This window comes from Orycteropus afer, unplaced genomic scaffold (genome assembly GCF_000298275.1).
Source record: "Orycteropus afer afer isolate SDZICR_OR568_19922 unplaced genomic scaffold, OryAfe1.0 scaffold00376, whole genome shotgun sequence".
Taxonomy (NCBI): Eukaryota; Metazoa; Chordata; class Mammalia; order Tubulidentata; family Orycteropodidae; genus Orycteropus; species Orycteropus afer.
The window spans coordinates 3,127,548-3,146,385 of NW_006921963.1; the positions used below are offsets into that span (position 1 = coordinate 3,127,548).

Genomic DNA, 18,838 nt, shown 5'->3' on the forward strand with positions numbered 1-18,838 from the left:
GTTCTGCTGTGCATGGGGTCGCTATGAGTCGGAAATGACTCGACGGCACTTAACAACAACAACATCTTTATCTCTTGGTCATTCTGGCTAGTCATCTTTCAAAGAATACAGGTAGTTCCCAATTTACAATGGGGTTTGATATCAGTTCTGATGTCAGTTGAATACCTCATTTTTTTCATTATTATTGCCTTTTATTATCAGTGTCTTCATAAATTGTAACACTGAATGTCTGTGAGTAAACATCTGAGGATAACATTAGAAAATTATGCACTGCAACACTATATGTAGTATATCTTACCAAGGATAAGATGTATTAAAAGTGTGTGTGTGGGGGGAACAACGACCAAAAACACTGGCTATCATAAGTGTGGTTTGTCTTAACTCAAAATATGTAGTAAGTGGGGGACTATATGTAGTCATCCTTCAAAGAATAAGCTGATTTTTCTCTACTGCCTTTCTGTTTGAAATTTTATTTACTTCTGCTCTTATTTGCATTTTTGTTTTTTACTTCTGCTTGCTGAGTTTATTGAGATGGAAGCTTCAGTTTTTGACTTGAGACCTTTCTTTCCTTCTAGTGTACACATTTAATGGTATAACTTCCCCTCAAAGCACTGCTTTAGGTACAAGCTACAAATTTTGATATGCTGTGCTTTCATTTTTGTTCAACTCAAGACATTCTCTAATTTCCCTCGCACCTTCCTTTTATAAAGAAATGTGTCACTTAATTTCCCAGTGTTTAAGTATTTTCCTGTCATATTTGTTATTTTAAAATTTTGATTTCATGACACTAAGAAAACATACTGTATTATTTCAGTTCTCTTCTGTAACTGTGGATGAGCATATGCTATTCTACAGGGAGGCCTCTATGTTTTCTTCATCTGGGGAGTGACTGCTAACTCTTTAATAGAGAGGCATTTTCTACTTCTGTAGACTAAAAGGGTTCAGAGGAATTTGGCCATTTAAAAATTTGGGTCCTCAACTCAGATGTCCCTATCTCATGTCCCATAGCAGACCTGCTGTGGTTGAGAGTTTAACCTTCATTGGAGCTTCTCTTATCTGAAAATTAGGCTCTCATCCGGGTCCTCAAGCTTTTCTGCCCTCCCACTGTGGGAATTGAGATACTCATTGTATGCTACCAAAGAGGCCCTTTCACTTTCACTCTTGACTTTCAGTCTCTCAACCATTCTCAGTTTTTTATCCTTTTACAAAACTTAGCAATAGCAATAATTCCATTGCCCTTATAGTTGGTTGCTATTTATTCCATATGTCCTTAATTATTTATTTATTGCATCAGTTAGTGCATTCTCTTCTATTGGTATACCATCCTGATTCACCACTGGTGAAAGTTTTAACAACTAGATCATTATCTTGTGCCACAGGATATCTTGCTCCCCTTACCACTAGTGATGCAGAGCTCATCACAAGTTGAGCAGTGAATGATCTAGTTACAAAATTCTGTCACTGTCTACTTTATCAGACTTCTGGTACCAACATTTGCAGGTGGAGTTCCCTGAGAAGCAGATTCAGGGATAGAATTTAGCATGTAAGATATTTATTAAGAGATGGCCTTGTAACCAACAGCTGTGGGAGGGAGAGGAAGGAAGCAGTAATAGGTAGAGGAAGAAGTCAAGGTGTAATGCAGGTCAAATGACAGCCTTAACTGACTCTGGGAAGCTCTGTAGTTGTTCAAGTGGTATTGGGGTGACTAGGCCTTTTACTTCTGCATCAATCAGTAACTGGATATGGGCTTCTCTGTTAAAGGGTGTGACCTTGGGGGAGGAGGCTCTGAATTACATATGTGAAAACAGTTGAATTGGTGCATGTTTGCTGTATATATTCTCAACAAAAACAAAATAATAATAATAAAAGAGCTCCTTGCTCCTTTTAGTGATAGATTGGGAATGGAGTGTGAAGAAAAGGGTCAAGGATAAGTTTGAGATTTCACTGTTGAATAAATGTGCAGATGATGGCATTATTTATTGAGAAGAGAACACTGGAAGATGGTAGAAGGAGAAGATGAAGATGTTTAAAAGCAACAAGAGTGGTGCTACTAAAATGCAATGATTATTCAGTGTCTACTATGTTCTAGGCACTGTATAGGAGCTCTGGTGGTGTAGTGCCTAAGGCATTTGAATGCTAACCAGAAGGCTGGTGGTTCAAACCCACCAGCCACTCTTTGGAAGGAAGGTTGAACAATCTACTTCCACAGTGATACCATTTCTGAAACCCAAGGAGGGGTCACTATGAGTCAGATCAATGGCAGTGCGTTTGGTTTTCTTAGTTTTAAGCACTTTATACTTTTTGTATACTTTGTTCGAACAGAACAAGGGGACACTACATGGTTTAAAATCAAGAAGGGAGTGCATTAGGGTGGTGTCCTTTCCCCACACTTATTCAATCCATATGCTGAGCAAATAATCTGAGAAGCTGGACTATATGAAGAAAAACGTGGCATCAGGATTGGAGGAAGAATCATTAACAACCTGAGATATGCAGACAATACAACTTTGCTTGCTGAAAGTGAGGATGACTTGAGGCACTTACTGATGAAGGTTGAAGAACATAGCCTGCAGTATGGATTACGTCTCAATATAAAGAAAACAAAAATTCTCACACAACTGGACCAATGAGCAGCATCACAATAAATGGAGAGAAGATTGAGGTTGTCAAAGAATTCACATTGCTTGGTTCTACAATCAATGCCAATGGAAGGAGCAATCAGGACATTAGATGACGTGTAGCATTGGGAAAGTCAACCGCGAAGGAACTGTTTCAAGTGCTGAGGAGCAAGGATGTCTCCTTGAAGACTAAGGTGCACCTGACACAAGCCATGATATATTTCCAATCGCCTTGTATGCATGTGAGAGCTGGACAATGAATAAGGAAGACCGAAGAAGAGTTGATGCTTTTGAGTTGTGGTGCTGGTGAAGAATGCTGAAAGTACCATGGACTGCTAAAAGAACTAACAGATCTGTCCTGGAGGAAGTGCACCCAAAATGCTCCTTGGAAGCAAGAATGGCCAGACTTTGTCTCACCTATTTTGGTCATGCTGTCAGAAGGGACTATTCCCTGGAGAAGGATGTCATGCTTGGTAAGGTGGAGGGCCGACGAAAGATGGGGAGGCCTTCAATGAGTTGGATTGACAAGGTGGCTGTGATGATGGGCTCAAGTATAGCAGGGATCATGGAGCTGGTGCAGGACTGGGCAGTGTTTCATTCTGCTGTGCATGGGGTCACTATTAGTCAGAAACAACTTGATGGCACCTAAAAACAACAACATACTTTGTGGATATTTATTTAATCTATTATCAATAATTGTGTGTGGTAAACTTAATTATTATCTTATTTTCTTGGAACTATTCAAAGAAACGATGGCCAAGTCCTTCTTAAATTTGATGAAAGCCATCAATCTATACATTCAAGAATATAAACAAACTTCAAGTAATTTGTTGTTGTTGTTGTTGTTATGTGATGTCGAGTCAGACCCGACTCATAGTGAGCGACCTCTCCTTGGGTTTCCAAGGCAGTATCACTACGGAAGTAGTTTTTCCCCTTCTCCACTGCCTCACCCAATAGAAGTACCACATTAAGCCACCACAACACCTGCTCATCCCAACTGTAAGTCCCCTTCACAATGGACAGAAACATGCACCCACATTCTCTATAGTGAGTCCATCAACACAAAGAAAACTGTAGAGCAACCCAGAACACCTGAATTAGTAATGAAAAAAAAAATGCACCAGATTTGCCTTTGCAAATATATTTAAACATAAAATCAAGGTGAAACAAACCAATACATAACTAACAGTTAAAGACAAAAACTTCAAAATGTTGAGTATACAAAAGGCAACCTCAAATAACACACACAAAAATGGGACAGGACAACAGAAATAAAACCCCAGACTAAAAACTCATTAAACATGGAGGAAAAATAACTCAAAAAAAAAAAAAAAAAAAAAAAAACACGGCCATTGAGTCAGTCCTGACTCATAGCAACCTCTTCTTGGGTTTCCAAGGCAGTATCTCCACAGAAGTAGACTTCCCAGTCTTCCTTCCAAGGAGCAACTGGTAGGTTTGAACCACCAGCCTTCTGGTTAGCAGTCAAATGCCTTAGGCATTATGAAGAAGAGGCAAGAGAATTATCTGAGAAGGAATTTAGAAGATATGTTTATGGAACTCTACAAGAGCTCAAGGAAACCACAAATAGAACCAAGAAGAACACAGACAGTACCCTAGAGCAACTCAGGAGTACCATTCAAGAACAAAACAGTAAGATTAATACATAATAAGAACTCATACAAAAACAGTGGTTAGAAATCCAGAAGATGAACACTAAAATTACAGAATTACACAACACAGTGGAAGTACAGAAGAATACACTAGAACTGGCTGAAGAACACATTTCCCAACTAGAAGATAAATCTCTTGACATCAGCCTGTATGAGGAAAAATCAGAACAGAGATTTAAGAGAAATGAAGGCAACCTAAGGGTTACATGGGATGACGTGAAAAGAAACAACATAACAGCTCACCTCATTGAAATACCAGAACAAGAAGAGGGAAAATAAATAAATAAATAAATGAAAACCCCAGACAATTGTGGAAGACTTGGTAGCAGAAAATTTCCCCCATATCATGAAGGAAGATAGCACGGTGTGATATCACTGGTGATTGGAATGCTGCAGTTGTTCAAGAAACTCAATGAACCCCATACAGGATATATCCCAAGAAAAAGTCACCAAGACATATCATAATCAAACTCTCAAAAACCAAAGAGAAACAAAGACTCTTGCTAGCAGCCTAGGAAAAAAGAAACATCACCTACAATGGACAAGCAGTTATGTGAGTTCTGACTACTCAGCAGAAACCTTGCAGGCAAGAAGGCAATGGGATGACATATGTAAAACACTGAAGGAAAATAACTCCCAACCAAGAATTTTATATCCAGCCAAACTGTCCATCAAATATGAGGGTGAAATCAAGACATTCTCAGACAAACAGAAATTAAGGAATTTTGTGAAAACCAGACCAACTCTATATGAAATGCTTAAGGAAGTCCTTCCAATAGAGAACTCCCAACAGAAAACAACAAATTAAATCAGGACACATGACATCAACACTAAAACAAAATTAGAAACAGATGCTCAAATAAGCTCATAAAACATTGTACACAAAGAAATAAGTGAGTCAATCTGCAGATGAACCGGCAACAAACCAAAAAGAGGGAAAAAAGTTCTAAGTAAAAAACTTCCAAATGGAGAGGAAGACAGGACAATGTCCTTATATAACAAACTGTTCCAAAATTATAGACACAAGAATGCACTCTGAGGTAGTCATAGAGAAAATTAACAATCCCCCTAAGCAAATCCAGAAAGAAGGGAAACATACGAGGTTAGTAAGCACAAAATCAACGATAAAGAAGAAAAGAGAAGAAACACTTTATAACAAAAAGAACTCAGCACAGAAAAGTATTTGGACCAAGGAAATGTCCGACAACATGACAAAAAATACAATAGAATGACTAATTACACTCAATGTGAATGGACTAATTGCACCATTTAAGAGAAAGAGAGTGGCAGATTGGATAAGAAAAGAAGACCCATTGATATGCTGCTACAAGAGACCCACCTTAGACACAAAGATAAAAACAAATTAAAAGCTAAGGGGTGAAAAAAATATATACCAAGCCAATGGTAACCAAAAAAGAGCAGGCATGGCAATATTAATTTCTGATAAAATAGATTTCAAGGTGGAAAACAGCATAAGAGACAAAGAAGGACACTATATGATGCTGAAAGGGTCAATTGACAAAGAAGACATTACCATAATAAATATCTGTACACCCAATGAAAGTGCTCCAAAATACATGAAGCAAATATTAAATGAACTGAAAGGGAAAATAGATAGCTCTACAATAATAGCACGAGATTTTAACACACCACTTTCAAGGAGGGACAGATCAACTAGAAAAAAACTCAACAAAGATACAGAGGAACTCAACAACACAATCAACCAACTCAACCTCATGGACATACACAGAGCACTCTACTCAACAAAAGCACAATTCACATTCTTCTCCAGTGCACATGGATCATTCTCCAGAATAGATCTTATGTTAGGAAATAAAACAAGCCCAATAAATTAAAAAAAAAAAAAAAATTGAAATACTACATGGCATCTTCTCAGACTACAGTGCTATAAAATTGGAAATTAATAATAGGAAAATCAAGGAAAAACTTCAAATATGTAGAAACTGAATAATACACTGCTCAGAAACTACTGGCTAACAGGAGAAATAAAGTGTGAAAAAAATTCCTAGAAACAAACAAGAATGAAGACACATCTTACCAAAACCTATGAGATACAGTGAAAGCAGTATTCAGAGATCAATTTATAGCAGTAAATACACACATCAAAAAAGAGGAAAGAAACAAAATCAACACTCTAACTCAACAACTCCAGAAAAAGAGCAACAAAAGAAACCTACAGTATCCAGAAGTAAGGAAATAATAAAGATCAGAGCAGAAATAAGTGAAACAGAAAACAAACAAACAAAAAATAGAGAAAATCAAGAAAACAAGATGCTGGTTCTTTGAAAAGATTAACAAAATTGACAAACCATTGGCAAATCTAACAACAGAAAAGAAAGAAGATGCAAATAACAAGAATAAGAAATGAAAAGGGTGGCATCACAACAGAACCAACTGAAATAAAAAAAAGATATTGACAGAATATTATGAAGAACTGTACTCCAACAAATTCAAGGACCTAAAAGATATAGACAAGTTTGTAGAAAAACAAGACCTACCTAAACTATCCCTGTAGGAGATAGAATACTTGAACAGAACTATAATAACAAAGGGAGAAATTGAACAGGTCATAAAAAATCTTCCCATAAGAAAAAGTACTGGCCCTGATAGCTTCATTGGAGAGTTTTACCAAACATTCAAGGAAGAGTTGCCATCTATACTACTCAAGCTATTCCAGAACATAGAAAAAGATGGAATACTTCAAAATTCATTTTATGAAGCAAGCATAGCACTGATACCAAAATCAGGGAAAAGATACCACTAAAAAGGAAAAGTACAGGCCAATATCCCTCATGAATATAGATGCAAAAATCTTCAACAAAATCCTAGCCAAGAGAATCCAACAACATATCAAAAAAATCATACATCCTGACCAAGTGGGATTCATACCTGGTATGCAAGGATGGTTCAGCATCAGAAAAACAATCAGTGGAATCCACCACATAAACAAAACAAAAGAACCATATGATCAAATCAATTGATGCAGAAAAGGCATCTGATAAAATACAACACCCATTCCTGTTCAGAACTCTCAGCAAAATAGGGATAGATGGGAAATTCCTTAACATTAATAAAGGGCATATATGTAAAGCCAACAGCCAACATTATTGTTTATGGCAAAAGATGCAAAGCATTCCTCTTATGAATGAGAACTAGACAAGGATGCCCTCTATTACCACTTCTATTTAACACTGTCTTGGAAGCCCTAGCCAGGGCACTCAGCAAGAAAGAGAAATAAAAGGCATCCAAATCGGCAAAGAGGAAGTAAAGCTATCTCTATTTGTGAATGACATGATCCTATACACAGAAAACCCAAGAGACAGCAAAATAACTACTGGAACTAATAGAGAGGTTCAGCAAAGTGGCAGGATACAAGATCAATGTACAAAAATTAGCTGGATTCCTCTACAGCTACAAAGAGGCCTCTGAAAAAGAAATAAGGAAAACAATATCATTTACAATGTTGTTGTTGTTGTTATGTGCCGTCGAGTCGGCCCTGACTCATAGCGACCCCTCCTTGGGTTTCCGAGGCAGTATCACTACGGAAGTAGGATTGCCCAACCTTCCTTCCGAGGAGTGGCTGGTGGGTTTGAACTGCCAGCCTTCTGGTTAGCAGTCAAGTGCTTTAGCCACTATGCTACCAGAGCTCCTTCATTTACAATAGCTACCAAAAAGATAAAATATCTAGGATAACTCTTACCAGAGACACAAAAGACCTGTACAAAGGAAACTATACAACACTAGTACAGGAGACAACAAGGGCTCTACATAAATGGAAAAACCTGCCTTGCTCATCGATAGATAGACTGAATATTGTGAAAATGTCAATACTACCCAAAGCAATCTACACATTTAATGCAATCCGATCCAGATACCAGCAACATTTTTTTTTAAGAATATGGAAAAACCAATGACTAATTTCATATGGAAAGGAAAGAGACCTCAGATAAGCAGAACACTACTGAGGAAGAACAAAGTGGGAGGTCTCATACTCCCAGATCTCAAAACTCACAATACAGCCACAGTAGTAAAAAAAGCGTGGTATTGGTACAATGATAGATAGACCAGTGGAACAGAATCAAAAACCCAGAATTAGACCCATCTATCTATGGACACCAGCCACTCCTCAGAAGGAAGATGGGGCAATCTACTTCCGTAGTGATAATCTACTTCCATAGTGATACTGCCTCTAAAACCCAAGGAGGGGTCGCTATGAGTCAGGTCCGACTCGACGGCACATAACAACAACAACATCTATGGACAGTTGATCTTTCACAAAGGACCAAAACTCATTAAATGGGGAAGAGACAGCCTCTTTAACAAATGGAGCTGGCAAAATTGGATATCCACTTGCAGAAAAATGAAACAAGACCCATACCTCACCCCATACACCAAAAGAAACTCAAGTTGGATCAAAGACTTAAATGTAAAACCTAAAACTATAAAGCTCACCAAAGATAAAACAGGGGCAAATCTAGGGGCCCTAATTTACAACATAAACAGACTATCAAGCATAACCTGAAATGCACAGGAGGTTGAAGACAAGCTAGATAACTGGGACCTTTTAAAAATTAAATTCTTACGTGCATCGAAAGACTTCTCCAAAAGGGTAAGAAAGAACCTATAGATTGGGAGAAAGTATTTGCCTATGCCATATCTGACAAAGGACTTATCTCCAAAATTTGTAGAAAACTTCAACACCTGAATGCCAAAAAGACAAACAATCCAATTCAAAAATTGGCAAGGGACATGAACAGACACTTCACTAAAGACGATATGCTGGTGGCCAACAAACACATGAGGAATTGCTCACAATCATTAGCCATTAGAAAGATGCAAATCAAAACAATGATGATGTATCATCTCACCCCAGCAATAATAGCAGAGTTCAACAGGACAGAAAATAACAACTGCTGATGAGGTTGCAGAGAGATTGGAATACTCATTCACTGCTGGTGGGGCTGCAAAATGTAAAACCATTGTGGAAAATAGAAATACCATTAGATAGAAGTAGAAATAGAAAACTGAAAATAGAAATACCATTTGAGCTAGCAATTCTATTACTAGGAATATATCCTAAAGAGGTGAGAGACAGGACACAAACAGATATATGTACACCCATGTTCACTGTAACACAATTCACTATAGCAAAGAGATGGAAACAATCTAAATGCCCATGATGAGATGAATGGATAATGAAATTATGGTACATTCACACAATGGAATACTATGTTACATTATAGAATAATGAAGAATATGTGAATCATCTCACAACGTGGACGAATCTGGAGGACATTATGCTGAGGGAAATAAGTCAATTGCAGAAGGACAAATATTGTATTTGTCCTTTACTGTAAAGAGTCAAGGAAGGTTTGCTTAGGGAAGGGAACTTTGTAGGTTACTGGGGATGGGAGGGAAGGAAGGGGAAATTTTCAGAGTAGTTGGGGGCCACATGCTGAGTTGGGTAAGGGGACAGATGGTATGGAAAGAGTCTGTGACCATCATGAAAGGGAGGACACAGAATTGTGCACTTAAGATATAGGTGACAGAGGTTAATACAAGTACATCTATAATACTGCATTACTATTAGCACCAAACACCAGGCTACAGATAAACACACAGACAACTGATAAGATCAAATAGGGGTCGGTAAACAGGAATATACTCTAGACCAATGATGGATTCAGCTGTTGCACAGATACTAGTGATACAAAATAACCACAATCATTACAGAAGCAACAGAAGACAGACTTGGAGCAATCCCTCAGAGACAGCCAGAGACCTTGGGAGGGAGAACCACTGGATCTACCTCTTAGGACCATAATATTGGGGAACATCAGGCTCAATTGGCACAATGTAATATATAAAAATCTTGTTCCACAACCTACTTTGGTGAGTAGCAACTGAGGTCTTAAAAGCTTTGGCAGGCCATCTAAGATGCAGCTAATGGTCTCCTTTCATCTGAAGTGAAGAAGAGTGTAGAAAACCAAGGACATTTGGAAACAATTAGCTCTAGGATATGATGGTCCTCTAGACCAGAAGAACCAGATGGTGCCTGGCTACCAATGTCAACCACTTGGGAAGGGATCATAACTGGAGATCCTGATAGAGTGGGAGGAAAAACGTGGAACAAAATCCAAAAACACAATAATGACCAGAATTACTGGTCAGATGGAATCTGGTGGTACCTACAAGACTATGGCCCTGGGATACACTTTGGGCCTGGGATAAAACTCACTCCCAAGGGCTGGCTTTCAGCCCAACAGTAGTAAGACTTACATGCAGAACACCCAACTCAGGGTGATACACTCACCTACTCTATGGAGATACAGTCCTTGGAGCAATCGACCATGGGGCACCAGAGGGGCAACATTCACACGGAGGAAAAGCTGGACAGACAGGAGTGCATAACTGAGAAGGACACAGGGATGGGGGAGGGTCCCTGGGAAGGGAGAGGAGGAGAGTGGGTTAGGGTTAGGGATGGTAATTGGGGAGTTGAACCAAATGTATACGAACTGTTGAATGTAAAACAAATTCTGCTCTGTAAATTTGCACCCAACCCACCAAAAAAAAAAAAAAAAAAAAGGCCCAAACCAGTTCATTTCAGCTCACTAATGCCTAGGATATAGATCTTTATGCATTCCATTTCATTTTTTTATAACAACCAATTTTCCTAAATTCAATATATTCCATGTTCTGATTGGGAGCTCTAGTGGCATAGTGTCTAAGGCATTTGACTGCAGAAGGCTGGTGGTTCAAACCCAGCCACTCCTCGGAAAGAAGGTTGGGCAATCTACTTCCCTAGTGCTATCACCTCGGAAACCCAAGGAGGGGTCACTATGAGTTGGATCTGACTCCATGGCAATAAGTGTTTGCATATGTTCTGATTATTAATGGATATTTGCAGCTGTTTTGTCCCATTTTGAGTCATGTCACATCAGCACATGGAGGTCCCGAAAGTTTTATTTCATCCACGTCATTAAGGTCAACTCTACTTTGAGAAGGCAGCTCCTCCCTAGTTGTATTTTGAGGGACTTCTAACCTGAGGAGAGCCCTGGTGGCATAGTGCCTCAGGTATCTGACTGCTAATCAGAAGGCTGGTGGTTCAAACCGATCAGCCACTCCTTGGAAGGAAGACTGGGCAATCTACTTCCGTAGAGACACTGCCTCAGAAATCCAAGGAAGGGTCTGCATGAGTTGGAACCGACTTGATGGCAGTGAGTTTGTTTTTTGGCTTTTTGGTCCGACCTGAGGGGCTCATCTTCAGACACTATATTGGACAGGGCTGTTAATAAAGTTTTCCAGTAATGGATCAGACAGTGTTTCGTTGCTATTTATAAGGTTTTCACTGGCCAATTCTTTGAGAAGTGGATGGCCCCTTCCTTCTTCCAATTCTGTCTTAGTCTGGAAGCTCTGCCAAAACCTGTCCACCATGGCTGACACTGCAGGTATTTGAAATACTGGTGGCAGAGCCTCCAGCCTCACAGCAACACACAAGCCACCACAGTCTGACAAACTGACAGAGGAGTGGTGGACAGAGAATCAATTTTAATCATGTAATAATATATGATATAGTTGTAAATCGCTTAAATGTATTATTTCTTAGATTATATGAATATTAACAATAAAACTTTTATAAAATCTTTCTACATTGAATTACATTATCAGTTACAACATTATTAGTAACTGAGCAGAAGCCTTTTTATTTTTCTCCTCCTTTTCCTTTAATTACTGCTTCTTTCTCAGAAAAGTTATTGATATATGTTCACAAATACTAACTGCCACAATATTGTACCTAAAACCTAAAAAAAAAAAAATTAACAAAATCAGCAACTATAAAAACACTGGCAGCAATGAAAACAATAGCACATGCTTGTGCATATGCACACAAAACCACAGGCTTTGAAGCTTCACTGTATTTGAGTAATAATGACAGCTCTGACTAGAGAGCATTAGAAAGGTAAAAAAGTAAATTAGCATAGACCTTTAGTTCTGTAGGTATATTGATGCATATAAACTAAAACCAAACCAAACCAAACTCACTGCCATTGAGTTGATTCCGACCCATAGCGACCCCTCCTTGGGTTTCCAAGGCAGTGTCACTATGGAAGCAGATTGCCCAACCTTCCTTCTGAGGAGTGGCTGGTGGGTTTGAACCGCCAGGCTTCTGGTTAGCAGTCAAATGCCTTAGGCACTATGCCACCAGAGCTCCCACATATAAGCTGGCTTCTGAAAACTGTTTTTGTTACAATAACCAACTACAATGTTTTTATTAAAAAAACAATGTATTTCTGCTGAAACACTGCACAAAACTTTTATGGACAGTTATTTTGGTATTGCTTCCTCTGACATCATCACCCCATGGTGTCTGAACCCCTGAAGCCCCATAGTGATGCCCCTGAGTACAAGCTGCCCATCAGTTCAAAACAGATCTTGGTTCAAAACCCCAGGATTTACTGTAATCTTTAAAATTCTAGCCCAAACTGTAAGATTATATGAAATTGTGAGATGGATATAAAACAATAACCATTCCTATCATGGCCAGAATTTATGAATTCCTTCAATCCTGCACAGTTTTAAACTCATCAATTCGTTACTTACAACCAAATAGCTCTTGTAGACAGGGCATATGCCACGCAGTGCTTTCTATTTTAGCTCATCTTATATAGATGCATTATTTCCTCGCTGGCAGAGGATTTTAAGTTTAGAATCTAGAAGCCCAAACTAACCGAGAAACTTTTGATTTAAATGGGGCCCAGTTATGTCTTGCTATAACTGATGGGTATTTTTTTTTTTTTTTTAACCCAGTAATAGAGGAAACCAAAACAAACAAACAAAACCCAAACTCACTGCTGGTGAATTGGTTCCACATAGTGCCTAGAGCATTTGACTGCTAACCAGATGGCTGGCAGTTGGAACCTACCAGCCACTCCCTGGAAGGAAGACTGGGCAATCTACTTCCATAGAGATACCGCCTCAAAAACCCAAGGCGGGGTCGCTGTGAGTTGGACTCAAAGGCAGTGAGTTTGGTTTTAGTAATAGAGGTAAGCATATGCAAATCCATAACTTCTATCTAGATACTGATATTACTTTAAGTTTTATTTGAAGTCCATGTTAGTTACTCACCTTATTGACTTTCATGAATTTCTGGCAGACATAAGGTATAATTTTATGAAAGACAATCGTTTTCAGGTTCCAGAATGAACACTCCAGATATAAAATCAAGAGGAGATAAAATAAGCCCATGACAGCCAATGCAGTCAAAAACTTTGCAATTCCATGTTTTTCAAAACTATAGATATTCCTTTCAGCAACTAAAGATAACAAAAGTGATAGCCTTGATTTTAAAACCACTGCAATGTCTAAAATGACACTAAATATTAAGAAATATAGATTGGAAATCAACTTAAGATTGAGAGAATTATAGAATACAGAAAATTAACAATTATGTTGATATCTTATTTTTTTCTCTTATTTGACCTTCCTTGATGTTATTCTAAAGGCTATCCTGCCATTGATTTCCCCTCTAGTTTTTGCCAATTTGATAAAAGACAACCTTCTCATATATTGAATGAATTTCAAAGGCTGAGCCTTTGTGAATAGAATGTGTAATATTCAAATAAAACACAGAAAATAAAAGTATTTATAGTCTAACTAGCCATTGTTGTAGGAATACAAAAGAATACTTAAAGTCCTGGAGAGAAAATCTTTTATTCCATATATAGGAAACTGTTCTAACATGGCAGTAAAAATTCTGCTGCTATACAGTTGTCAACTCCTTTTCTTGTTATTGTCACAAATTCCATCTTTATACTTTTTATGCCCATTAGCTTTGCTTACTGATTGTTTTATGAAAAAATATATAAATTATATAGGAAAATTAAGAGAAGTTATAAACCAAAAATACAGTAATATTAGCTTGTATGTCAGGAGCTCTGGTAGCATAGTGTAGGGCACTTGACTGCTAACCAGAAGGCTGGCTGTTCAAACCCACCAGCCACTCCTTGGAAGGAAGGTTGGGCAATCTACTTCTGTAGTGATACTGTCTTGGAAACCCAAGGAGTGGTCGCTATGAGTCGGGGCTGACTCGATAGCACAGAACAACAACAACAACAGCTTGTATGTTTACTATGTAATTATTTTAATCAGTGTTCTTTATTTCTTCATAGGGCTTTGAGTTATTGTCTAGCATCCTTTCACTTCAGCCTGAAGGACTCCACTTAACATTTCCTATGAGCTAGGTATACTAGTGATGAACTCCCTCAGCTTTTGTTTATCTGGGAATGTCTTTATTTCTCCTTCACTTTTGAAGGATAGTTTTACCAGATATAAAATTATGGGTTGATTGCATTCTTCTTTAGTACTTTAAATATGTCACCCCAATGACTTCTGGCCTCATGATTTCCTACAAGAAGTTGTTAATATTATTGAAGATCCCTTGTATGTAAGGGAGTAACTTTTCTCCTGTTCTTTTCCCAAGAATCTCTTTTTGTCTTTGTCTTTTGACAGTTTAATTATAATTTGTCATGGTGTGGATCTCTTTGAGTTTATCCTACTTGTTTGTTGAAGTTGTTGATGTCTGTATTCATGTCTTTCAAAAAATTAGAATGTTTTTGACCATTTTTCTTTCATGGTATCTTTTATTTCTTCATTGATGGTTTTCTTTAGCTCTTTCAGCATATTTAAGACTGTTAATTTAAAGTCTTTGTCTAGTAAGTCCCATGTATGTACTTCCTGAGTTTCTGTTAATTTATTTTTCCTGTGAAGTGCCATACTTTCTTCCGTGTCATTTATTATTTTTGTTGAGAACTGAAATTTTTGCAAATCATAATATACTAACTATGGACATCATATTCTTACCCTTCTCCAGAGTTGTGTTGTGGTTTGTAATTGTCTAGTGAAAATTTTAATTAGTTTTCGTAGACTATGTTTTTTGTCATGTGTGATCACTTAAGTTCCTTTCTTTAGTTTTTGCCAGCTAATGATTTGACACAGATATCAAAATCCATAGCAAAAAAAAAAAAAGAAAAAAGAAAAACAATTTTCCTGGACTTTTGAGGTTAGCTCTATGTTAGGGTACTCCTTCAATGTTTAGCCAGACTATTTACAACTCTGCCTTTGCTTTCACTTCCTGCTTATGTGGAGCCTGATGATAAGCAACAAGCAAAATACTAAGGTTTTCTCAGGTCATTTCTGAGCATTCACTTAGTCTTGGATATGTGTGTGGCCTTCTGGGTTCCCCAGTATGTCTGAAAGCTTTTAAAATTGCTTATTGCTTCATGTATCTCTTTCCCTAACCTAGGCATTTTGGATTTTCTGCTGTTTGCCTTGTCTTCGGTCTATTGCTTTCGGTGGGTGAAGTTTGTATATCATCTTAAATTCTTTAAACTAACTTCCCCAAGGAATCATTGCAGTCATGAGAGAATTCTGAGTAGGCAAAACAAATGCAATCCCTGAGCTGACTCCTCAGTCACCAGATGGATGGAAATACACAACCACAATTCTTCAAGAACATTGCCTGTGTTACTCCCTCTGGCATCAGCAAACTATACCAGGAACACTGTCTCCACAGCCACCTCCAATGATCTAGGAAATGGGGTAAAGTAGGTGGGTAAATTAAAACATCACAATGCTTTTTTTCCCCCAAAATTAAGCAGCTTCTTTCTTCATTAAACACTTCCTCGATTGTTAGAAGCTTTTGTTTGTTTTGTTAGTAAAATAGTAAGAGATGACCAAAATAGTTGATTCTAACAGTTTTCTACAACTTAATCCTTGCCTCAATGGATGCACAGATCTTTGGAGTTCCTTACTCTGCTCTCTGCCATTTTTTGTTGTAATTTACTTTATATATTGGTTTATACATTTTCATGAATCAATCTTGTCAAGCTTTCTAAAACAATTCTAAATTCTATTAATTTATTTGTAGTTTTTTTTTTTCATTTTCTAGATAAGTAATCATACAACATGTGTAGTAGTTAAGGTTGTGTGTTAACTTGTCTGGTCCATGATTCTAAGTGGTTTAGCAATTATGATGTAGTTATGTAGTTATCACCTATGATGAAATTTGATATAATGTAATCATCTCCATGATGAAATTTGCTATGAGCAGTAAATCAGTGGAAAGGCAGTTTCCTCTGGGGTATTACTTGCTTCCAGTATATATAAAAAGCTTTGGGAAAAGTCTCTGGCTTTTTGCTCATTTTGTATCCTACATTTGGATCATCATCATCTCTGGTTCCTGCCATGTTGCCTGCCAATCTTGATATTGTTGCCTTCACAACCTGTGAGCCAACAATCTACCACTTTACTTGCCAGTCTTTGATTTGTCTGCCTCCAAAGCAAGCAGCTTGCTGTTCTGCCTGCTGATCTTGAGTTTGTCAGCCTGTGCAGCTGTGTGAGTCAGGAAAAGCCTCCAAGTTGATAGGTGACAGACTTGGGACTTGCAAGCCTCTATAACTGCCTGAACTTGAGAAAAAGTTCTCTCTTTGTCTCTCTCTCTATATGCTTCTCTGGTTTTGCTTCTCTAGATAACCAGTCTAAGACAATATGTAAATATCCTCAAATATTACTTCATCCTTTCCAAATCACACTTAAAATTATTTAAGAATATTAGCTAAATACAAAATATATATGCAACATAACTGAACTCTCAGCCTACAACTCAACCCAATAAATAAAACATTGCCAATTGTTTCCTTCTATGTACTCTTGATTTTAATCCTATCATTCCCATTCAGGAGGATTCTGGTGGTGCAATAATTAAAACATTTGGCTGCTAACTGAAATGTCAGTGGCTTGAACCCACCAGCTGCTCCACAGGAGAAAGATGAGGCAATGTGCTTTCATAAAGATCTAGTCTTGGAAACCCTATGGGCAGTTATACTTTCACGTATAGAGCTGCTAAAGGGTTGCTATTAGTCATAATCAACTCAATGACAGTAGGTTTATTTATATATTTACTTTTTGTGATTTGATTTTACAAAGTAGATTTGTTTTACAGTCATTTTGTGTGTGTGTGTGTGTGTGACACTGATTGCATCTTTCACAGTGTAGCAGCTCTCTTCCCACTTTCTACTTGTGGTTACCCTTTCCCTGTTATCTTTCTTGCCTATGAATTCTTACATCCCTATCTTTCTCTCTGTGCAAATACTATCATTCTGATCTCCAATGGTTGACTATTCTAAGTAGTACATCTCCCTGATGCAGTTGTTTGGCTGCAGGGCTATCATTTGGCTGAAAGTTAAGCCACAGGTGTGAATTCAATTCCAGGCCTTATGGGTAACTTGGGACCATAGTCTCATGGGTTTCACCAGTCCTTATCTGATCAATATCTTAAATTTTGTTCTACTTTTTTTTTTTTTTTTCTCCTACTCTCTTCAGTATCTCAAATTTAGATCCCTTTCCTAGTGGCTGTCATTGGTCGTCAGGCACCATCTAGTTCTTCTGGTTTCAGGGTCATAGAAGCTGAGGGCCTCATGGCCCATTACTCTTTTGGACTGTTTCAATGTGTCTTTGATTTTCTTCAATATTAGTTGCTCTGGATGAGGAGAGACAATAATTGCAGCTTGAGTGGTGTCTCCCAAGCTTTTAAGACCCTAGTAGCTACTCACAGAAGTAAAATGTAGAACAATATTTTTGAGTACTATGCTGTGCCAATTGAACTTGATGTTCTCCTGTGATCATGGTCTTCGATGCACAGGACCAGCAACTCACTATGTCAACATGCTTAGTTGTGGCTAAGAAGTTATCCTAACTTTGCCCCCTGTTAGCTTTATACTGCATATGGACATTTTTATCACTTACAAACACATATGTAGGAAGATCATCTGCAAAACCTATGTATAGTGGTGGGTATATTCTCATTCATCTATCCATATCTGATCTTCTTGCCTGTCCATCTATATATCCATACATTAGTGTTTGCTATTCCTGATAATGCAGTATTGTGTATGCAATAGTGTTTACCTTTATTGTCTGTACCTCTCACGCACCTCATCATGTCTTCCTTTTCCTTGGTGATATTGTTCTAGTAACATGCTTTTGTTACATTGCTTTTCACTTCACCCATATCAACACCTGTCTCTTAACTATCCATTTTCTCTCCCTTCACCACCCCTCCAGACCTAGTAACCAACAAAATTTCTTTCCCTGTGTAAACCTTTCCTTGACTTTTTATAATAATGGACTCATACAACATTTGTCCTTCTGTGACTGATTTCACTCAGCATGATGTCCTTCAAGTTCATCCACATTATGAGATGATTCACTGATTCTTCATTATTCTTTAATGTTACATAGTATTCTGTTGTGTGTATGTACCATAGTTTGGTTATCCAGTCATCTGTTGATAGGCACTTACGTTGTTTTCCATTTCTTTGCTATTTAAATACTGCTGAGAGAAACAAGGGTGTGCATATAGCTATTCATGTCCTGATGTCCTGGATCTCATTTCCTGGAGAAATAATTCAATTAAAAAATGGCAGAGGACATGGACACTTCACTAAAGTAAATTCTCAGGTGGCCAAAAAA

General features: G+C 37.9%; 1 protein-coding gene across 1 annotated transcript in view; it reads right to left on the reverse strand.

Moving 5' to 3' along the window:
- LOC103207552 (phospholipid-transporting ATPase ABCA3-like) overlaps positions 1–18,838 on the reverse strand; it is a gene marked incomplete at its 5' end in the record, with an annotated part of 194,612 nt that overhangs the window by 69,624 nt on the left and 106,150 nt on the right. The window contains one exon of the mRNA XM_007953202.1: positions 13,436–13,623. Within this exon, the coding sequence (XP_007951393.1) occupies positions 13,436–13,623 (188 nt within the window). The remainder of the gene's footprint in view (positions 1–13,435; positions 13,624–18,838) is intronic.